Source organism: Schistocerca serialis, chromosome 3, assembly GCF_023864345.2.
Source record: "Schistocerca serialis cubense isolate TAMUIC-IGC-003099 chromosome 3, iqSchSeri2.2, whole genome shotgun sequence".
NCBI classification, from domain to species: Eukaryota; Metazoa; Arthropoda; class Insecta; order Orthoptera; family Acrididae; genus Schistocerca; species Schistocerca serialis.
The window spans coordinates 263,890,742-263,906,950 of NC_064640.1; the positions used below are offsets into that span (position 1 = coordinate 263,890,742).

General features: G+C 43.2%; 1 protein-coding gene across 2 annotated transcripts in view; it reads left to right on the top strand.

Annotated features, from left to right (window-relative positions):
- Positions 1-16,209, top strand: part of LOC126470038 (C2 domain-containing protein 5) — a 238,690-nt gene that overhangs the window by 169,793 nt on the left and 52,688 nt on the right. For both annotated transcript variants that reach the window (XM_050097533.1, XM_050097534.1), the window contains one exon: positions 1,411-1,760. In XM_050097533.1, the coding sequence (XP_049953490.1) occupies positions 1,411-1,760 (350 nt within the window). The remainder of the gene's footprint in view (positions 1-1,410; positions 1,761-16,209) is intronic.

A 16,209-nucleotide genomic window follows, 5' to 3' on the forward strand; every position in this document is an offset into this window, starting at 1 on the left:
CAACACTCACTCTCAATTCCTCCTGGGGTGACCTTTTGTACCTCATGGACTATCCCCCCTGGGCCACACACTGAGGGCCCTTTGAGTTTTTTGCCACACCACACTACAGGACCCATCTTTTTGTGCTTTATATTTGAACTGACTACAACTAACAGTTCCTTCTTTCCTCACTCTGGCTGCCCAGATATCGGCAGAAGAGAGCCAGTGGTTCGAGGGGGAGAGGCAAGCACCACTAACCTTGAGGTAACCTTTGTGCCATGTGCCACCTACTGTCTTTCCAATAAAACAGATCCAGATCTGGACACAACTTGCCAGCTACCATCAAGTTATTACTGGCTGACAGGCTAGGGCTGTCTGCTGACCACATTGGCAACAGGATTAACTTGCAAGTTATGCAGGAGACCACTCTGTCATGCCATCACTGATTAATTTGCAACAACTGTGAATGCTGGTTTCCACATGGCAACACAGCTCCTGGCTTTGTGGCATCACAGTGTGTCCAAGTTCATGATAGTATTAAAAAGCCATCTGGATTCCTCCAACCTGTGCACCATCTCCTTCCCCTCAGCAGGTTTTCTGAATTGAGCAGATGAGAATGTTCTCTGCAGAATTTTCTTTTTCATGGCCTTAGCCTCATCATGTTCCTGAGTTCTGGTTCATCATTTACCTCCACCCCTTCTCCAGATGCCACCTTAGACAACTGACTGCTCCTCCGTAACCCCCTCCCTCTCCCTCCCTGCCTGCCTCAGGCTTTCTGTGATACTTGTGTGCTCAACCTTGACTTATTAATTTTAACTTTTCCTTTTTTATTCTTTCTTCTGTTCGGGATCTCCATCTTCACTCATTACCTTCCTTTATCAGCATTTCTACTTGCAGTTCCCTTCTCTGCTTCTCACTCTCACATATAGTTGCCAGCCAGCTACCACCTGTTTTGCACACACATACAGTTTCCACACTACTGCAATATTTCCCAATTCTCTCTCCAGTTTTTCTGTGTCCTCACCCAACACCCGTACCATTTCACAATACCCACTACCCACCCCAGTCAGACTGCAGCATCATGGGGCAACAGAAGAGGGGGGGGGGGGGGGGGGGGGGAGAGAGAGAGAGAGAGAGAGAGAGAGAGAGAGAGAGAGGTGTGTGTGTAGAGGGGGGGGGGCATGGGCATGCGTATGCACGCTTGCATATACGTGTTTGTGTGAGTGTACACACAGGTCCACTGCTCAACACATTTCCTGTTTGGTTAACACTTATTTATAGTTGTATTCATATTCAGTTTTGATTTCCAATCATCAGTGCTTTATTTTCAGCATTTTAGTTTCCTAAGAAGTAAATCTATTGTGCTGAATTTACATTTGTTTGCTTACAGTTTTGCTTATAATGGTATCCCATCTATAAAATATTTTGCAGGAGGAACAATAAGTGCAAGATCAGTAAAGCTTTTGGAGAGAATCACTAACCTGGATGAGCCAGAGAGTAGAGACTCATGGTGGACAGAACTTAGAATGGAAGTGCGATCTCATGCAAGAGCTATTGGCTGCAATGTTGTGCTTGGTTACTCAGAGCACACAAGCATTTGTGATGATGTGTGTGTACTCAGTGCCTCTGGGACAGCAGCTTTCATACAGATGGATTCTGGAGAGAGTGCTACACAGCACCCCATAAGCAGGCATCACCTACAAACAAAAGAACTGATGACTACATCACTTGATCGTACAGATTTTGAGAAGGATAAACCTGTCAGTTCTGTACCACTTTCGGTAAACCCTTATGATGATTATCTCTAGTCCTATGCATATGAACTTAAATCCAAATAAATAATATAATTTACTATAATTATGAGGCCAAGTTAAAAAGTTATTAGCTGAACAGAGAGAGAGAGAGAGAGAGAGAGAGAGAGAGAGAGAGAGAGAGAGAGCGAGGGAGGGAGGGAGGGAGAGAGAGAGAGAGAGACTGTTTTGGTGTAAAAATCTGCACTTATTTTGGGATTAGTTGCCCTTCAGGTTAATGCATGTCATCCAGTATTTTTAGAGTTAGTTGACGTCATCCTTGACATACAATTCTGGGAGACCCACAAAACACTATTTTCCATGAATTGCTTTAGATGTAACAATAGAAGAAAATTAAATGATGTCAAATCTACTATGTATATTATATGTTCTGACAATTTGTATTTAAATCCCTCAATTTTCCCATTCTCAAAATACATTATTTTTATCTGACGGAAGATTATTTTTTTCTTTGCAATCCCAATTTAAGTGAAATTGGTTTGAAAGACTTGTGTAAATTTAATCAGTTAATATTTCACTCTTTCAGAGCTTATCAATAACAATGACCCCTTTTGCATCCCAGAAAAAGACTGGCTGTTACATTTCCAGTAGATGAATTGAATTTTGATGTGCACCACCAGTTTCTACAAACTGTGTTAATTGCTGTTTTGCTTCTAGTGTGAGGTGTTGGACACACATCTCATTCACAGCAAATTAGTTGGATTATTTTTAAAATGGTCAAAGATTTCTCATAGATAATTCTTCTAATAAAATGTACCACATTCTTTGTTCTGATCTGCAGAATGTCCCATGTATTTCAGACAGTTTTAACAATTAATCATCTAATACCATATTGTCAATTATCTAGATATTCCAATCTGTGGTAATGTTTTAGGGATGTCCATAATGTGGGTAATCTTTGGGAAGAATATGGCTGTGTTGAATTCAAATACATATTTCTTAACTGCTGAAAATGAAGGATAAGACTTGCCACTATTAACTTTGTCTTTGAATGAATTTCTATTGGTAATAAACAGTCCAAAAGAACTGATTTTGGGACAGCACTATCTTCCATTTTATCCATTTGAAGAAAACACACGTAGCAAAGACTACTTCAGAAAACATATCGACAGCATTACTTTGGAGGTCAAGTTGGCATTTGATGTGTACAAATGTACAAAAAAATGAGATTACTTTTTGATACTAGTACAATCTCTGTGCCATACTGCGAAATTATTACGTATCCCTTGGATATCTAGTCTCTCAGAGAATAATGTATTAGCTGGAATTGTCCAGTTTCAGGTACAATATTTTTTCTCTGCAATCTATTCTTTAGCATTGTTTGTTTCCAACTAGTTAGGTGTCTTGTTTCTGAATTACTTTATGTAGTACACTTCTTACATGAACATTATTTATTCATTGCAGAATACTGTGGTGAGATGTGTATTATTTGAACCATTTTTCTTTCTTAGTAGAATATTATTTGTGGTTTCATTTTGGTGCTAGTATGACTGTACTGTAATTTTTAAGCATGTTTGGTTATACAGAAAGTGTACTTCATTTTTGTATTACAGTACTTTGTTAATCTTATGAACAAAATATGTTACCTTATAGAGAAATACAAGACTGGTTTGTTGAATAATATTTAAATTTATATTATGTCTACCCTCTGAAACATACACCACAAGCACAGCATACTGTGTTCATTTTCGTGAAGGTTACTTCTACAGTGTTGGGGCTAGCATTGCTGTCTTCTAACACACGGAGCTAAGGTTTGACTCCTGGTGACCACATTGGATGTTTCTGTGATGTAAATCACTCTGTCTAGTAAGGCCATTTTTCCCCAGATCACTCAACATGGAAACCAACCTGACATCCACCACCTAAAAACTAATCCCAACCTTATACTCTATCTGCCAATAGAGCCTCCACCACTGTGGCTATGCCCTGCAGGGATTATCTGGCACAGGGACCCCATCAGCTGTCAGGTATGTCCATTTACAAGCCCTGCCACCATATCTCCTCAAATCCATGTCCATAACAGAACCTCTCCCTTGAGTGTATCTCCCTCGTCACTTCCACCAATTCCTGCACTCCTACATTTTACATGCTTTCTAATGTATATAAACCTAGGCACCTGGGACACCTCATTCTTGCTGATTACTGCATCCCCACGGAGAGAACCTCTGCCCTATGCCAACAACCCACAGTTCCTTGTTTCTTTATCACCTGTGTCATCCACAATGCCAATGGTCTTGCCACTATTGACCTCTTACCATTCCCAACGAACGAGTGGACCCAAACCTACTATATCTTTCTTGGTTGTGATGACCAACTTTATCCTCATCTACAGTCGTTCCTTCTGTGAAGGCATCACCTGCAAATAAGTCCATGGTACAGCAATTGGCATGTTCATGGAACCATTGTATGCCAGACTATTCATCACTCATTGAGAGAAAACCTTCCTATCCACCAAAAATCCCAAACCCTTCACCTGATTCAGATTCATTGATGACATCTTCATGATCTGAACCTCAACATATTTTCTTCATACGCTTCAACTGGTCCTTCTCAGTCCACCAAACTCACCTCCACCTCAAGGACAATTACATCACTACCTCCATCCACATCAAACTTCCAACTAGTAGCAATATCTCCATTTCAACAGCTGCCACCAATTCCACAGCGGGATGACCCTTCCATGAAACTAACCACCAGTATTCGTCACACCTGTAGTGATGAGTAGTCCCTCTCTAAATATTTGAAGGGTCACACTGAGGCCTTCACAGCCTGAAAGTACTGTCTCCACCTTGTCCACAAACAGATATCCTGTGCCTTGTTTATCCAGTCACCTCTAATCCCCAACATACCCACTGACCAGCCACAACGGAGTATCCCTCTCATGACTCAGCACCACCCAGATTTGGAGCAACTGAGTCACATTCTCTGGTAGGGTTTTGGCTACCTTTCATCATGTTCTGAAATAAGAAATGTCCTCCTCCACTATCCTTCCAAGCCCTCCTGCAGCAGTACTTGGCACCCACCCATCCCCTGCAATATCATTGTCTATCCCTCTGCCACCCCTGCTCCCATTCTGTTGCCCAATGGCTCATATACCTACAATAGATCTAGTTGCAAGACCTGTACCTTACATCCTCATATATTCCAGTTTTTGTGTATTGTGCATGTGGGAATTATCCCCGCAACATATCCTTCATACCCGTAAGACTCCCCCCCCCCCCCCCTCCACTTCTCTACCTCTTAGCCCTTTCTGCCCTCCTGCTCCTTGTTATGGCCTGCCGATGTTGTACCTAACAGCCTATTGTCATGTCCCCATCATGTCCCTGCACCCTCTCTAAGGCAGCACTACTATCTTCCCCTATCTCCCTCCTCACCCCCACACCACTTCTGTAGCTTCACCACCTCACCTCAGATGCAGTTGCAGTCATGACTTTGTATTTCGAGGCAACAGTCTCTCTCTCTCTCGCTCTGTGTGTGTGTGTGTGTGTGTGTGTGTGTGTGTGTGTGTGTGTGTGTGTGTGTGTGTGTGTGTGAGAGAGAGAGAGAGAGAGAGAGAGCGAGAGAGAGAGAGAGAGAGAGAGAGAATTACACATACTTAGCCGTATGAGTGCTTTCTGTTTGAGCATTTAAAGCTTGCCATGGGTGCATCAAACAAGTCATGGGAGAATGAAGTGGTGGGTCATCTATTTACAACAGCTAATACCCTGCTTTTGATGGGCTCAGTGCTGACACAATGTTAAATATTACTTTTCTCTTTTTATTCACTTTGTAAGTAATATGTAATTGGTGATTAAATTTTATCTTTTTCTTAATCATTCCACTCAGCATAAGTTAGTTATTTGTGAATGCTAATCATACTTTAAAAAAGAGGACATTGTTTTACTAAGCAGAATCTAAGCTACATAAAAACCTATGTATCTTCTCGAATGTGAAATTCCACCTGTATGATCACTTCTATCCCTGTTTTAAATATTGAGAATGTTGTTGTTTATACGTTAAACATGATTGTAAAGAAACAGAAGTAGACTTACAGAAGCTGAATAACTGTCAAATTTATAGTTAGATGTGATATGTGTTGTTGCCCCTAAAACAAACTTCATTCATATGGAATCTTTCTTTATAACATCTGTCCTAAAACTGTGTAAATGAAAGTTTGAACTTCTTACTCAAAACTTTATGCCTTTCATGCAGTTATTGTGTGTTTAAGTTTCATTATCTACCACTTGGCCTGTAGAAACTCCATCAAATAACCATTACTCCTGTGTAAGATTGATGTTGTTGGGTTTCTTACATCTTAGTAATATTGTACCTACTTCATTGTCTGCATCCATAATTTGCCTATCAATTTGCCATTTTGTTTCTTGTCAATGCATGCATATTTTGTTTGTGTTTGTACTGGTATTTGCAAGTTCATCATTTGCCCATTGTATTTTATTCTTTTGTTTTTAGTTCCTTTCTTACTGTCGCCCTCAGTGATCATTTTTTGATCTACATAAAAGCTGCTGAAGGTATGTAGGTTGAAAAGTCTGTTTATGAAAGCTAGGTATTAAGTCAATAGAAGGTGGGTGTAGAGCAATCACTTGAATTGCACAATACAGGTTTTTTTACTGACTTACATTGTGGAGAAAGTGGAAAGGTAATTAATATATATGCCAGGCAGATTTATTTTTATTTCTGCACTTGGAAGGGCAAAGCTCTTTGTTGTTCAGAAATAAGTTAAAATAATAATAATAATAATAATAATAATAATAATAATAATAATAATACATACATACATACATACATACCAACATATGGAAAGATGAGATGATGAGTGATTTTTTTCCAATCTGAGCATTGCATTAATGAGAATAAAGTACGTAATTTTTGTTGACTTGATAAATTTGGAGGCTTTTTATGTACTAATCACTTTGAATATGAGCCATATAGGCAGACCAAGCAGTAAAAACATGCCAATGGTTAAAGGCTGACTACCTGTCTTTGTAGCTTCAGCATGGAACTGATTTAGAATTTTTGAGTAGAATTGATAGGAATTTCAGCTTTCGTAATCCCATACTACTTACAGAAGCAAGGTTCGCAGGAGAGCTTCTGTAAAGTTTGGAAGGTAGGAGACGAGGTACTGGCAGAAGTAAAGCTGTGAGTACCGGGCGTGAGTCGTGCTTCGGTAGCTCAGATGGTAGAGCACTTGCCCGCGAAAGGCAAAGGTCCCGAGTTCGAGTCTCGGTCGGGCACACAGTTTTAATCTGCCAGGAAGTTTCATATCAGCGCACACTCCGCTGCAGAGTGAAAATCTCATTCTGGAAACGTCCCCCAGGCTGTGGCTAAGCCATGTCTCCGCAATATCCTTTCTTTCAGGAGTGCTAGTTCTGCAAGGTTCGCAGGAGAGCTTCTGTAAAGTTTGGAAGGTAGGAGACGAGGTACTGGCAGAAGTAAAGCTGTGAGTACCGGGCGTGAGTCGTGCTTCGGTAGCTCAGATGGTAGAGCACTTGCCCGCGAAAGGCAAAGGTCCCGAGTTCGAGTCTCGGTCGGGCACACAGTTTTAATCTGCCAGGAAGTTTCATATCAGCGCACACTCCGCTGCAGAGTGAAAATCTCATTCTGGAAACGTCCCCCAGGCTGTGGCTAAGCCATGTCTCCGCAATATCCTTTCTTTCAGGAGTGCTAGTTCTGCAAGGTTCGCAGGAGAGCTTCTGTAAAGTTTGGAAGGTAGGAGACGAGGTACTGGCAGAAGTAAAGCTGTGAGTACCGGGCGTGAGTCGTGCTTCGGTAGCTCAGATGGTAGAGCACTTGCCCGCGAAAGGCAAAGGTCCCGAGTTCGAGTCTCGGTCGGACACACAGTTTTAATCTGCCAGGAAGTTTCATATCAGCGCACACTCCGCTGCAGAGTGAAAATCTCATTCTGGAAACGTCCCCCAGGCTGTGGCTAAGCCATGTCTCCGCAATATCCTTTCTTTCAGGAGTCCAGTTCTGCAAGGTTCGCAGGAGAGCTTCTGTAAAGTTTGGAAGGTAGGAGACGAGGTACTGGCAGAAGTAAAGCTGTGGGTTCCGGGCGTGAGTCGTGCTTCGGTAGCTCAGATGGTAGAGCACTTGCCCGCGAAAGGCAAAGGTCCCGAGTTCGAGTCTCGGTCGGGCACATAGTTTTAATCTGTCAGGAAGTTTCATATCAGCGCACACTCCGCTGCAGAGTGAAAATCTCATTCTGCCTACTTACAGAAGTATCACAGTTGTGTAGCATTTCTTCATTAATGTTTGGTTCATCACCTTGTGTTGATATGCAGGCCATTAATTAGCTGGAACTGTGTAAAAATCATCAAATTCATTTAAATTTACTTTTATGAATATAATAGAGGGAAACATTCCACGTGGGAAAAATATATCTAAAAACAAAAATGGTGTAACTTACCAAACGAAAGCGTTGATATGTTGATACAGACACAAACAAACACAAACGCACACACAAAATTCAAGCTTTCACAACCCACGGTTGCTTCATCAGGAAAGAGGGAAGGAGAGGGAAAGACAAAAGGATGTGGGTTTTAAGGGAGAGGGTAAGGAGTCATTCCAATCCCGGGAGCGGGAAGACTTACCTTAGGGGGAAAAAAGGACAGGTATACACTCGCACACACATGGATGGATATGTGTGCGAGTGTATACCTGTCCTTTTTTCCCCCTAAGGTAAGTCTTTCCACTCCCGGGATTGGAATGACTCCTTACCCTCTCCCTTAAAACCCACATCCTTTCGTCTTTCCCTCTCCTTCCCTCTTTCCTGATGAAGCAACCATGGGTTGCGAAAGCTTGAATTTTGTGTGTGTGTTTGTGTTTGTTTGTGTCTCTATCAACATACCAACGCTTTCGTTTGGTAAGTTACATCATCTTTGTTTTTAGATAAATTTACTTTTAATATCATCACTGAAGGAATAATACTATGTACAGACATTTCCAATTTCCTGGATTTCGGTCTGTTGGCATACTTGTCTCTGTGCAGCTACTGTATCACAGAAATGACAAATTTTCACTTCTGTACAATGAAAATGACGCTGACAGATTACTACGTAAGTCAAACCAGGTAAAAAAAGTGTGAATCCCATGTAACTGTAAAAGGATGAAGTGATATGTAAACTGAGCATCAGAAGATCCATGAGGCTATTCCAGGATGATGCTTTTTTCCACAGGGAGGTTCCAATGCTAGAAAACTCTTAACACAATGCAAGGAGCCATGCAGGGGATTGACAATTGTTGCAGTAGCTGGCATTTGTAAATCACACTCTAAAAGAAATCCCCACATTACTTTCAAATGTGCAACAATATCTTTCTCACAAGGGAACCTCCCCATCGCACCCCCTTCAGATTTAGTTATAGGTTGGTACAGTGGATAGGCCTTGAAAAACTGAACACAGATCAATCGAGAAAACAGGAAGAAGTTGTGTGGAACTATGGAAAAAATAAGCAAAATATACAAACTGAGTAGCCCATGCACAAGATAAGCAACATCAAGGATGATGTGAACTCGGGAGCGCCATAGTCCCATGGTTAGCGTGTTACTGTAGAACGAGAGGTCCTTGGTTCAAGTCTTCCCACTACTGAAAAGTTTACTTTTTTTATTTTCTCAAAGTTATGATCTGTCTGTTCGTTCATTGACGTCTCTGTTCACTGTAAAAGTTTAGTGTTTGTGTTTTGCGACCGCACCGCAAAACCGTGCAATTAGTAGACGAAAGGACCTGCCTGTCCAATGGGAACCGAAAACATTTGATCGCAAGGTCATAGGTCAACCGATTCCTCCACAGGAAAACAGGTCTCATATATTCTATACGACACTGGTGATGGCATGTGCGTCACATGACAGGAATATGTTGTCGACCCACCTAACTTGTACACTTGGCAGATGGGTAAAAAGATTCTTCTACCTTGCCCGATTTAGGTTTTCTAGTGGATGTGATAATCACTCCCAAAAAAGTGATGAAAACGTAAGAGTTTGTAACGTAAACTGCAAAAAATGAATGCAACAGTTTCACAGTCGCACAGTTTTCCCTGTGCTCTGTCAAAACATATGTTTTTAACGTTTTCAAATTTTTCGGTTTAGGTGTAGCGTCCTCATACTACGGCGCAGTTACCTCACATCGGACGGACGGACGGACGGACAGATAATAATTGTCTGAAAATAAAAAATTAGACCTTTCACTCGAAGGTAGTCTTGAACCGAGGACCTCTTGTTCGGCAGCTGCTCACGCTAACCACGGGACCACGGCGCTCCTGAGCTCATATGTCCTTGATATTGCCTATCATGCACAAGGACTACTCTGTTTGTATAGTTTGCTTATTTTTTTCATAGTTCCATACAACTTCTTCCTGTTTTCTCGATTGATCTGTGTTCAGTTTTTCAAGGCCTATCCACTGTGCCAACTTATAACTAAATCTGACGGGGGTGTGATGGGGAGGTTCCCTTGTCAGTGAAAAGATGGTTGTGAAACACTGTCTTTTTCCATCAATTGGAGCCTTGACTCAAAAACTGCTTTCTAACACAGATAGATACGTACCAAGCAGTAACAATGTGCTGTGGCAGCATGCACATTTGCATTTATGCAAAAAATTGATATGGAGTCATTTAAGTGGAAATTGTACTTCAGTGACAATAAGCTTTTGATTTAGAGAGTACCAGTAAACAGAATTATTCAATTTGGAAGTATGTGCGTATTAAGGACATTAATTTTTCACTAACTCTTTAAAGGATTGCATGTGCATTTGTATCTGTCTTCATAGCACAGAATCAAAGAGGTAGTTGGTGAGTTTTGTGCAATAATACTTACTAAGTTATTGAGAGTTCTACAATACTGACTGCTGAAGGATAGTGATTGTATAGTTTCTGGTCACTGTGTTCAAGTCACTGAAATTGTCTGCTCAGAGAAGAAGCTGTATCTGGTAACTTGTGATGAAAGTTTAGAAATTATTGACGCCGTTTGGGTAAGAATTGTTCTGAATACAAGGTATGGCAGTGGTTTCTGCAGTAGCCACCAGAAAGATTGCGGGAGGCGCACATCGGCACGGCGCGTCACGGACGGTAGTTGCCGCAAATGGAGTCCCGTCCACCAGAGGGCACGCGAGAATTCGGCCGCGACCTCTGCCAGCGGAACAACAACAACAACTCAGGCAGCACGGGCCGTGCCCAGTCAGTTCACATTGGGCATGCCTATGAGATAGTTCCCGGTCTACTCTGAAATGCGACGGAAAACGTGAACCGTGTTACTACAGTTTCTAAGTGGGAAGTTCAAAAAGTAACATACTTATTATTATGGCAAGCCAAGTAAATTTTACTGACTGCTGCACTACACTTCAAAATGAGACAGATGCATGACACTGCTATTCAACATAGTCAAAAGTCTCTTTAAACTGTAGTTGGTACATTCTAACAATACTTCAATTACTCGACTATAGTAATCTGTTCCTTGATAATGGAACCATGGGAGAAACTCTCTGTGAACATACTCATCATTCAAAAATCTCTTTCACTCCATATGTTCTTTCAGATTGCTGGAAAATTTGCCTGGATATTTTCGTCTGTGGTCGATTTTGATGGCTTTTGTTCTCGATCAGTGTCACCCACATTTGTGTGGCCTTGGTCAAATTGTTGGTTCCATTTCACTACAGCTGGACATTACATTACATTAGGCCCATATACTGTGGTTGCAGCTTAGGTTGTAGATCACATGACTAGTTTCACAGGCAGCCCTGCCTTTTATGTCTGTCTGTGTGTGTGTGTGTGTGTGTGTGTGTGTGTGTGTGTGTGTGTGTTTTTTTTTACAGACAAAGTCTGTGGCCAAAAGCTATATGTGTGTGTGTCTCTGAATGGTGTCTCTCGTATGCAATTTGACGTATCTTCTTTATGGTAAGTAGCAAACTGTATTTTCCTACATTGTTGATATTGCTACCTGGATTTTCCATTGTTTGATTCACGTTCACAGTTTTCTCTGTCATTTTGAGTTTTGGTACTCTTCTGTGGGTTGGACTTCACTTTCATCTGGAAAAAAGACATTGAATATCTAGTCTGAGATCTCTTGGTGATGACGAAAAATGAGAACATCAGCACTAGTCATCGTCAGCTAGATTACAGGCTAGAAGCTTCGGAAACTCACAATGCCTGGTATTAACATCAGTATTATTTGCATGGTATATTATTTGTGCATTTATGACTGCAATGTTCATCATGCTATAAAAATCACCATAGGGCATCTGTTGGTCTTTGTGGATATGTTATAAGTACTACACAGCTGATCGACAGTATCGGCTCCTGATATGGTTGCATTATAGAAGGTTATAATTTCTCAGTTGTTCTTATCACCAAAAATTTTATTGATTGCATTATGAATATGCACTGTGGAAACTATCAGAACCACCTTGTATTTCTTGGTGCCGCATGACATTATCTGAAAAATTCAAGCACTGTTTTTCCTACCTCCTGGTTCTTTGTTTGCGTAAACTCTGTGGCTAATTTCAGGTTTATTCTCTCTTATAGCTCCAACCAGAGTAAGATTCTTTTGAAGCAAATAACCAGCTAATTTTATGGAAGTGAACCACTGGTCTATGGTTATATTACACCCAGATCCTGAAATCGCAGAAGTGAGTCATTTCACATCTGTCAGATTTTTTTGCTAATTGCAAATGGCCCTGCAGGCTGTTCACCATCATATATTTCCAGGTTGGCAATGTAATACATCATAGCATCCACCAAAGCAAATATTTAGCCCTGCTTATTTTGTTTGCTACAGCTTGAAGAAACATTTGCCCTGGAAAGCTCCTAGCTTTTCATCTATGGTGCAGTACTCCCAAACTAAATAAGCATTTTTACAATTTTCCATGAAAGAAGAAAATATTTTAGATGTAGGGGTTTAATTATCAGCCTTCTTTTATTTCTTCTCAAGTATCCCCCTCCCTCCCTGCGGGTTCGGGGGTAAGAATAGGCTCACGGTATTCCTGCCTATCGTAAGAGGTGACTAGAAGGAGTCTCACATGTTTTGGCATTTATGTGATGATCACCTGTGGGGTTTGACCTCCATTCTTCAAAATTCTTCTGAAGAGTGAGCCTGTTGGGGAAGGGTGCCTTACATGGTGCATTGTGTCCATAGTGCGTTGAGATCTTTAGCCCCCTTTCTCATTGTGGCATTGCAGTCCGGCTCTTTCTCCATCTCATGGGTGAGGATACATTCCAGGGTGCATTTTCCGCCATGCACTCTGTCGTGCCGCTTTCTGCTGAGACGAAGACCATGGACTCCTTTGCAGCTGATATCCAGCATGGTAGCCAGTCCGTTGTGGTGGGGCCGCCATACAACCTGTTGGTTGTAGCCCCCTGACAACACAGGAATTGCTGTGCCGATGCCTGCACCATTAACTCCCAACATATGCAAAGGAGTAGATGCCTGTCTGCCTGGGGCATTGGGACTCCCGGCGATGGGCATCCTGCCAGGTGGCCCTTGCTGAGGCTGGGTGGCGCCTGTGGGGAGGTCCCTTGGTCAGAGTGGGTGGCATCAGGGCAGATGACCCACAGTGAAGCATGGTACATCATCTCTTACTGGTGGCCAGCCGCCAGCAGTCTCTTAAGTGTCGAGGGCTCACTTAAATGCGCAGAAGTATGACCCCAAATCGTTCCCTTCCCTATCCACACCTTGGGAGGAGTGAAAGGCTAAGGATGGCAGCGATTCTTATTCACCCCAGCACCTTGTCTTTACGCGAGTTGATGGGGAATAAATTTATGTCAACGAAGCTTCAGTTTTTTGTGGAGCATTTAGAGAACAAGTTTGAGGAGGTGTAGGGCTTGTGCAAAATGTGGTCTGGGTCAGTTTTGATAAAAACAGCATCCTCTGCCCAGTCGTGGGCATTACTTGCTTGTGACAAGTTGGGGGATGTTTCAGTTGCCATCACGTCCCATAAGAGTTTAAATATGATCCAGGATATTATATTCCACAGGGACCTTCTTTTGCAGTCTGATGACAAGCTGTGTGCCAATTTAGAGTGGTGAGGTGTTCATTTCGTCCGGTGCATACACCGGGGTCTAAGGGATAATCAGGTTACCACCGGTGCCTTCATCTTGGCCTTCAAGGGTGACACATTACCTGAGAAGGTGAAGGTGATGGTCTACTGCTGTGATGTCAAGCCCTATATCCCTCCCCCAATGTGGTGCTTTGAGTGCTGGAAGTACGGCCATATGTCTTCCCGCTGTGCTTCCAGCCCCACATGTCGAAATTGTGGATGCCTGTCACATCCCAATACTCCATGTGTCCCGCCTCCCACCTGTGTCAAATGTGGAGAGCATCATTCACCTTGCTCGCCGGACTGCAGGATTTTGTGGAAAGAGCGGAAAATCATGGAATATAAGACCCTGGACTGACTGACCTACACTGAGGCTAAGAGAAAATGTGAGTACCTACATCCTGTGGCTATGACCTCCTCATATGCCACCACTATGAGAGCAGCTGTGGCCTTACCCATTGCACCAATTCCAGCCAGCACGCAGAGCCATAAGGCTACACCTGGCCCCCTGATGGTGGGGGGCACTTCCCTCCCTGTTGCTCCTGCACCACCACCTACTTCGGGAGCAACACCCCCCCCCCCCCCCCTTCCCCAACCATCGGGGACATCAGTCCCCACTTACCACACTTACCAGCCGCTGAAGAAGCGTAAGTCTTCTTCGGCTCCTCTCGCCAGGAAGGGGTCCCTTGGGTCACTCCTTTCCCGGGTTCCGACCGGTGGAAAAGCAGACACCCACCAGTGGCTGAAGCAACCACAGGTCACTGGTTGTAGGGCTTCACGGTCCTCCTCCGTCCCTGAGACTGACTCAGTGAAGCCCATCCAGCCAGAACCACCGAAGGAACAGCGAGTGAAAAAAAAATATAAAAAAATAAATAAATAAAGCACCCAAGAACCCAGACCTTGCAGTGGCACACATACCACTGTTCCTAACAAGCTCTGCATCTGAGAATGAGATGGAGATTCTGACGTACGCAGAGGACCTAGATCTCGCCAGACACAATGGATGTTGAATGCACATGTACTCAATCGGTGGCAGCGGGTGACCCAGAGGCGTAATCTGTCTCCTTGGTCCCTTTGCGTCTTTTTCGGCCATGGACAATGTCATTCTGCAGTGAAATTGCAACGATTTTTTTCCACCACCTTGCTGAACTCCAACAACTTATTAGCCTTCACCCTTTCTTCTGCAGTGCTCTCCAGAAAACTTGGTTTCCAGCGATGTGAAGCCCCACCCTCCATGGCTATCAGGGTTATTATGAGAATCGGGCAACTTATGAGAGGGTATCTGGTGGCATCTGCATCTACGTCCTTAACTCTCTTTACAGCTAGTGTGTACTTCTTCAAACACCTTTAGAGGCTGTCGCTGTTCGGGTGTAGATGCCTCAGGCTGTTGCTGTCTGCAGTATCTATCTTCCACCAGATGGTGGTGTCCCACAGCGTGTATTGGCTGTGCTGATAGCCCAACTGCCACTGCCCCCATCTGTTTTGTTACTGGGCAGTTTTAACACCCATAACCCTTTGTGGGGTGGCTTGGCGGCAACAGGTCGAGGCACTGTCGTTGAGCTGGTGTTTGCACAGCTCGAACTTTCTCTCTTAAATAATGGTGCCTCCACACATTTCAGTGTGGCACATGGCACGTACTCAGCCGTCGACCTTTCAGTCTGCAACCCTGGCCTTCTACCATTTGTCCAATGGAGTGTACGTTTATGCAGTAGCGACCACTTTCTGATCTTTCTGGCACTGCCACAGCATCATTCTTCTGGCTGCTTCCCCAGATGGGCTTTGAATAAGGCTGACTAGGACTCGTTTGCCTCCATTGCCACTATTGAGCCTCTTTCTCATGATATCATTGATGTCGTGGTTCACACGGTCACCACCGGCATCGTTTCTGCCGCAGAATCTGCAATTCCCTGTTCTTTTGGGTCACCTCGGCAGAGGACTGTGCCTTGGTGGTCACTCGAGATCACTGAGGTGATTAGAGATCGCAGGCGGGCCCTTAAGCGCCATAAGTGGCACCCATCAGTGGAACATCTCATCGCCTTTAAACGACTCCGTGCCCGCGCCCACCCCCTTATTTGCAGTCGGAAGCAGGAGTGCTGGGAAAGGTATTTCTCCACCATTGACATCCGTACCTCTCCATCGCAGGTTTGGACCAAGATTAGGGGACTCTATGGAGTTTTGCTATTTGGGGAGCAAAATAACTGATGATGGTCGAAGTAGAGAGGATATAAAATGTAGGCTGACAATGGCAAGGAAAGCGTTTCTGAAGAAGAGAAATTTGTTAACATCCAGTATTGATTTAAGTGTCAGGAAGTCATTTCTGAAAGTATTCGTATGGAGTGTAGCCATGTATGGAAGTGAAACATGGACGATAAATAGTTTGGACAAGAAGAGAATAGAAGCT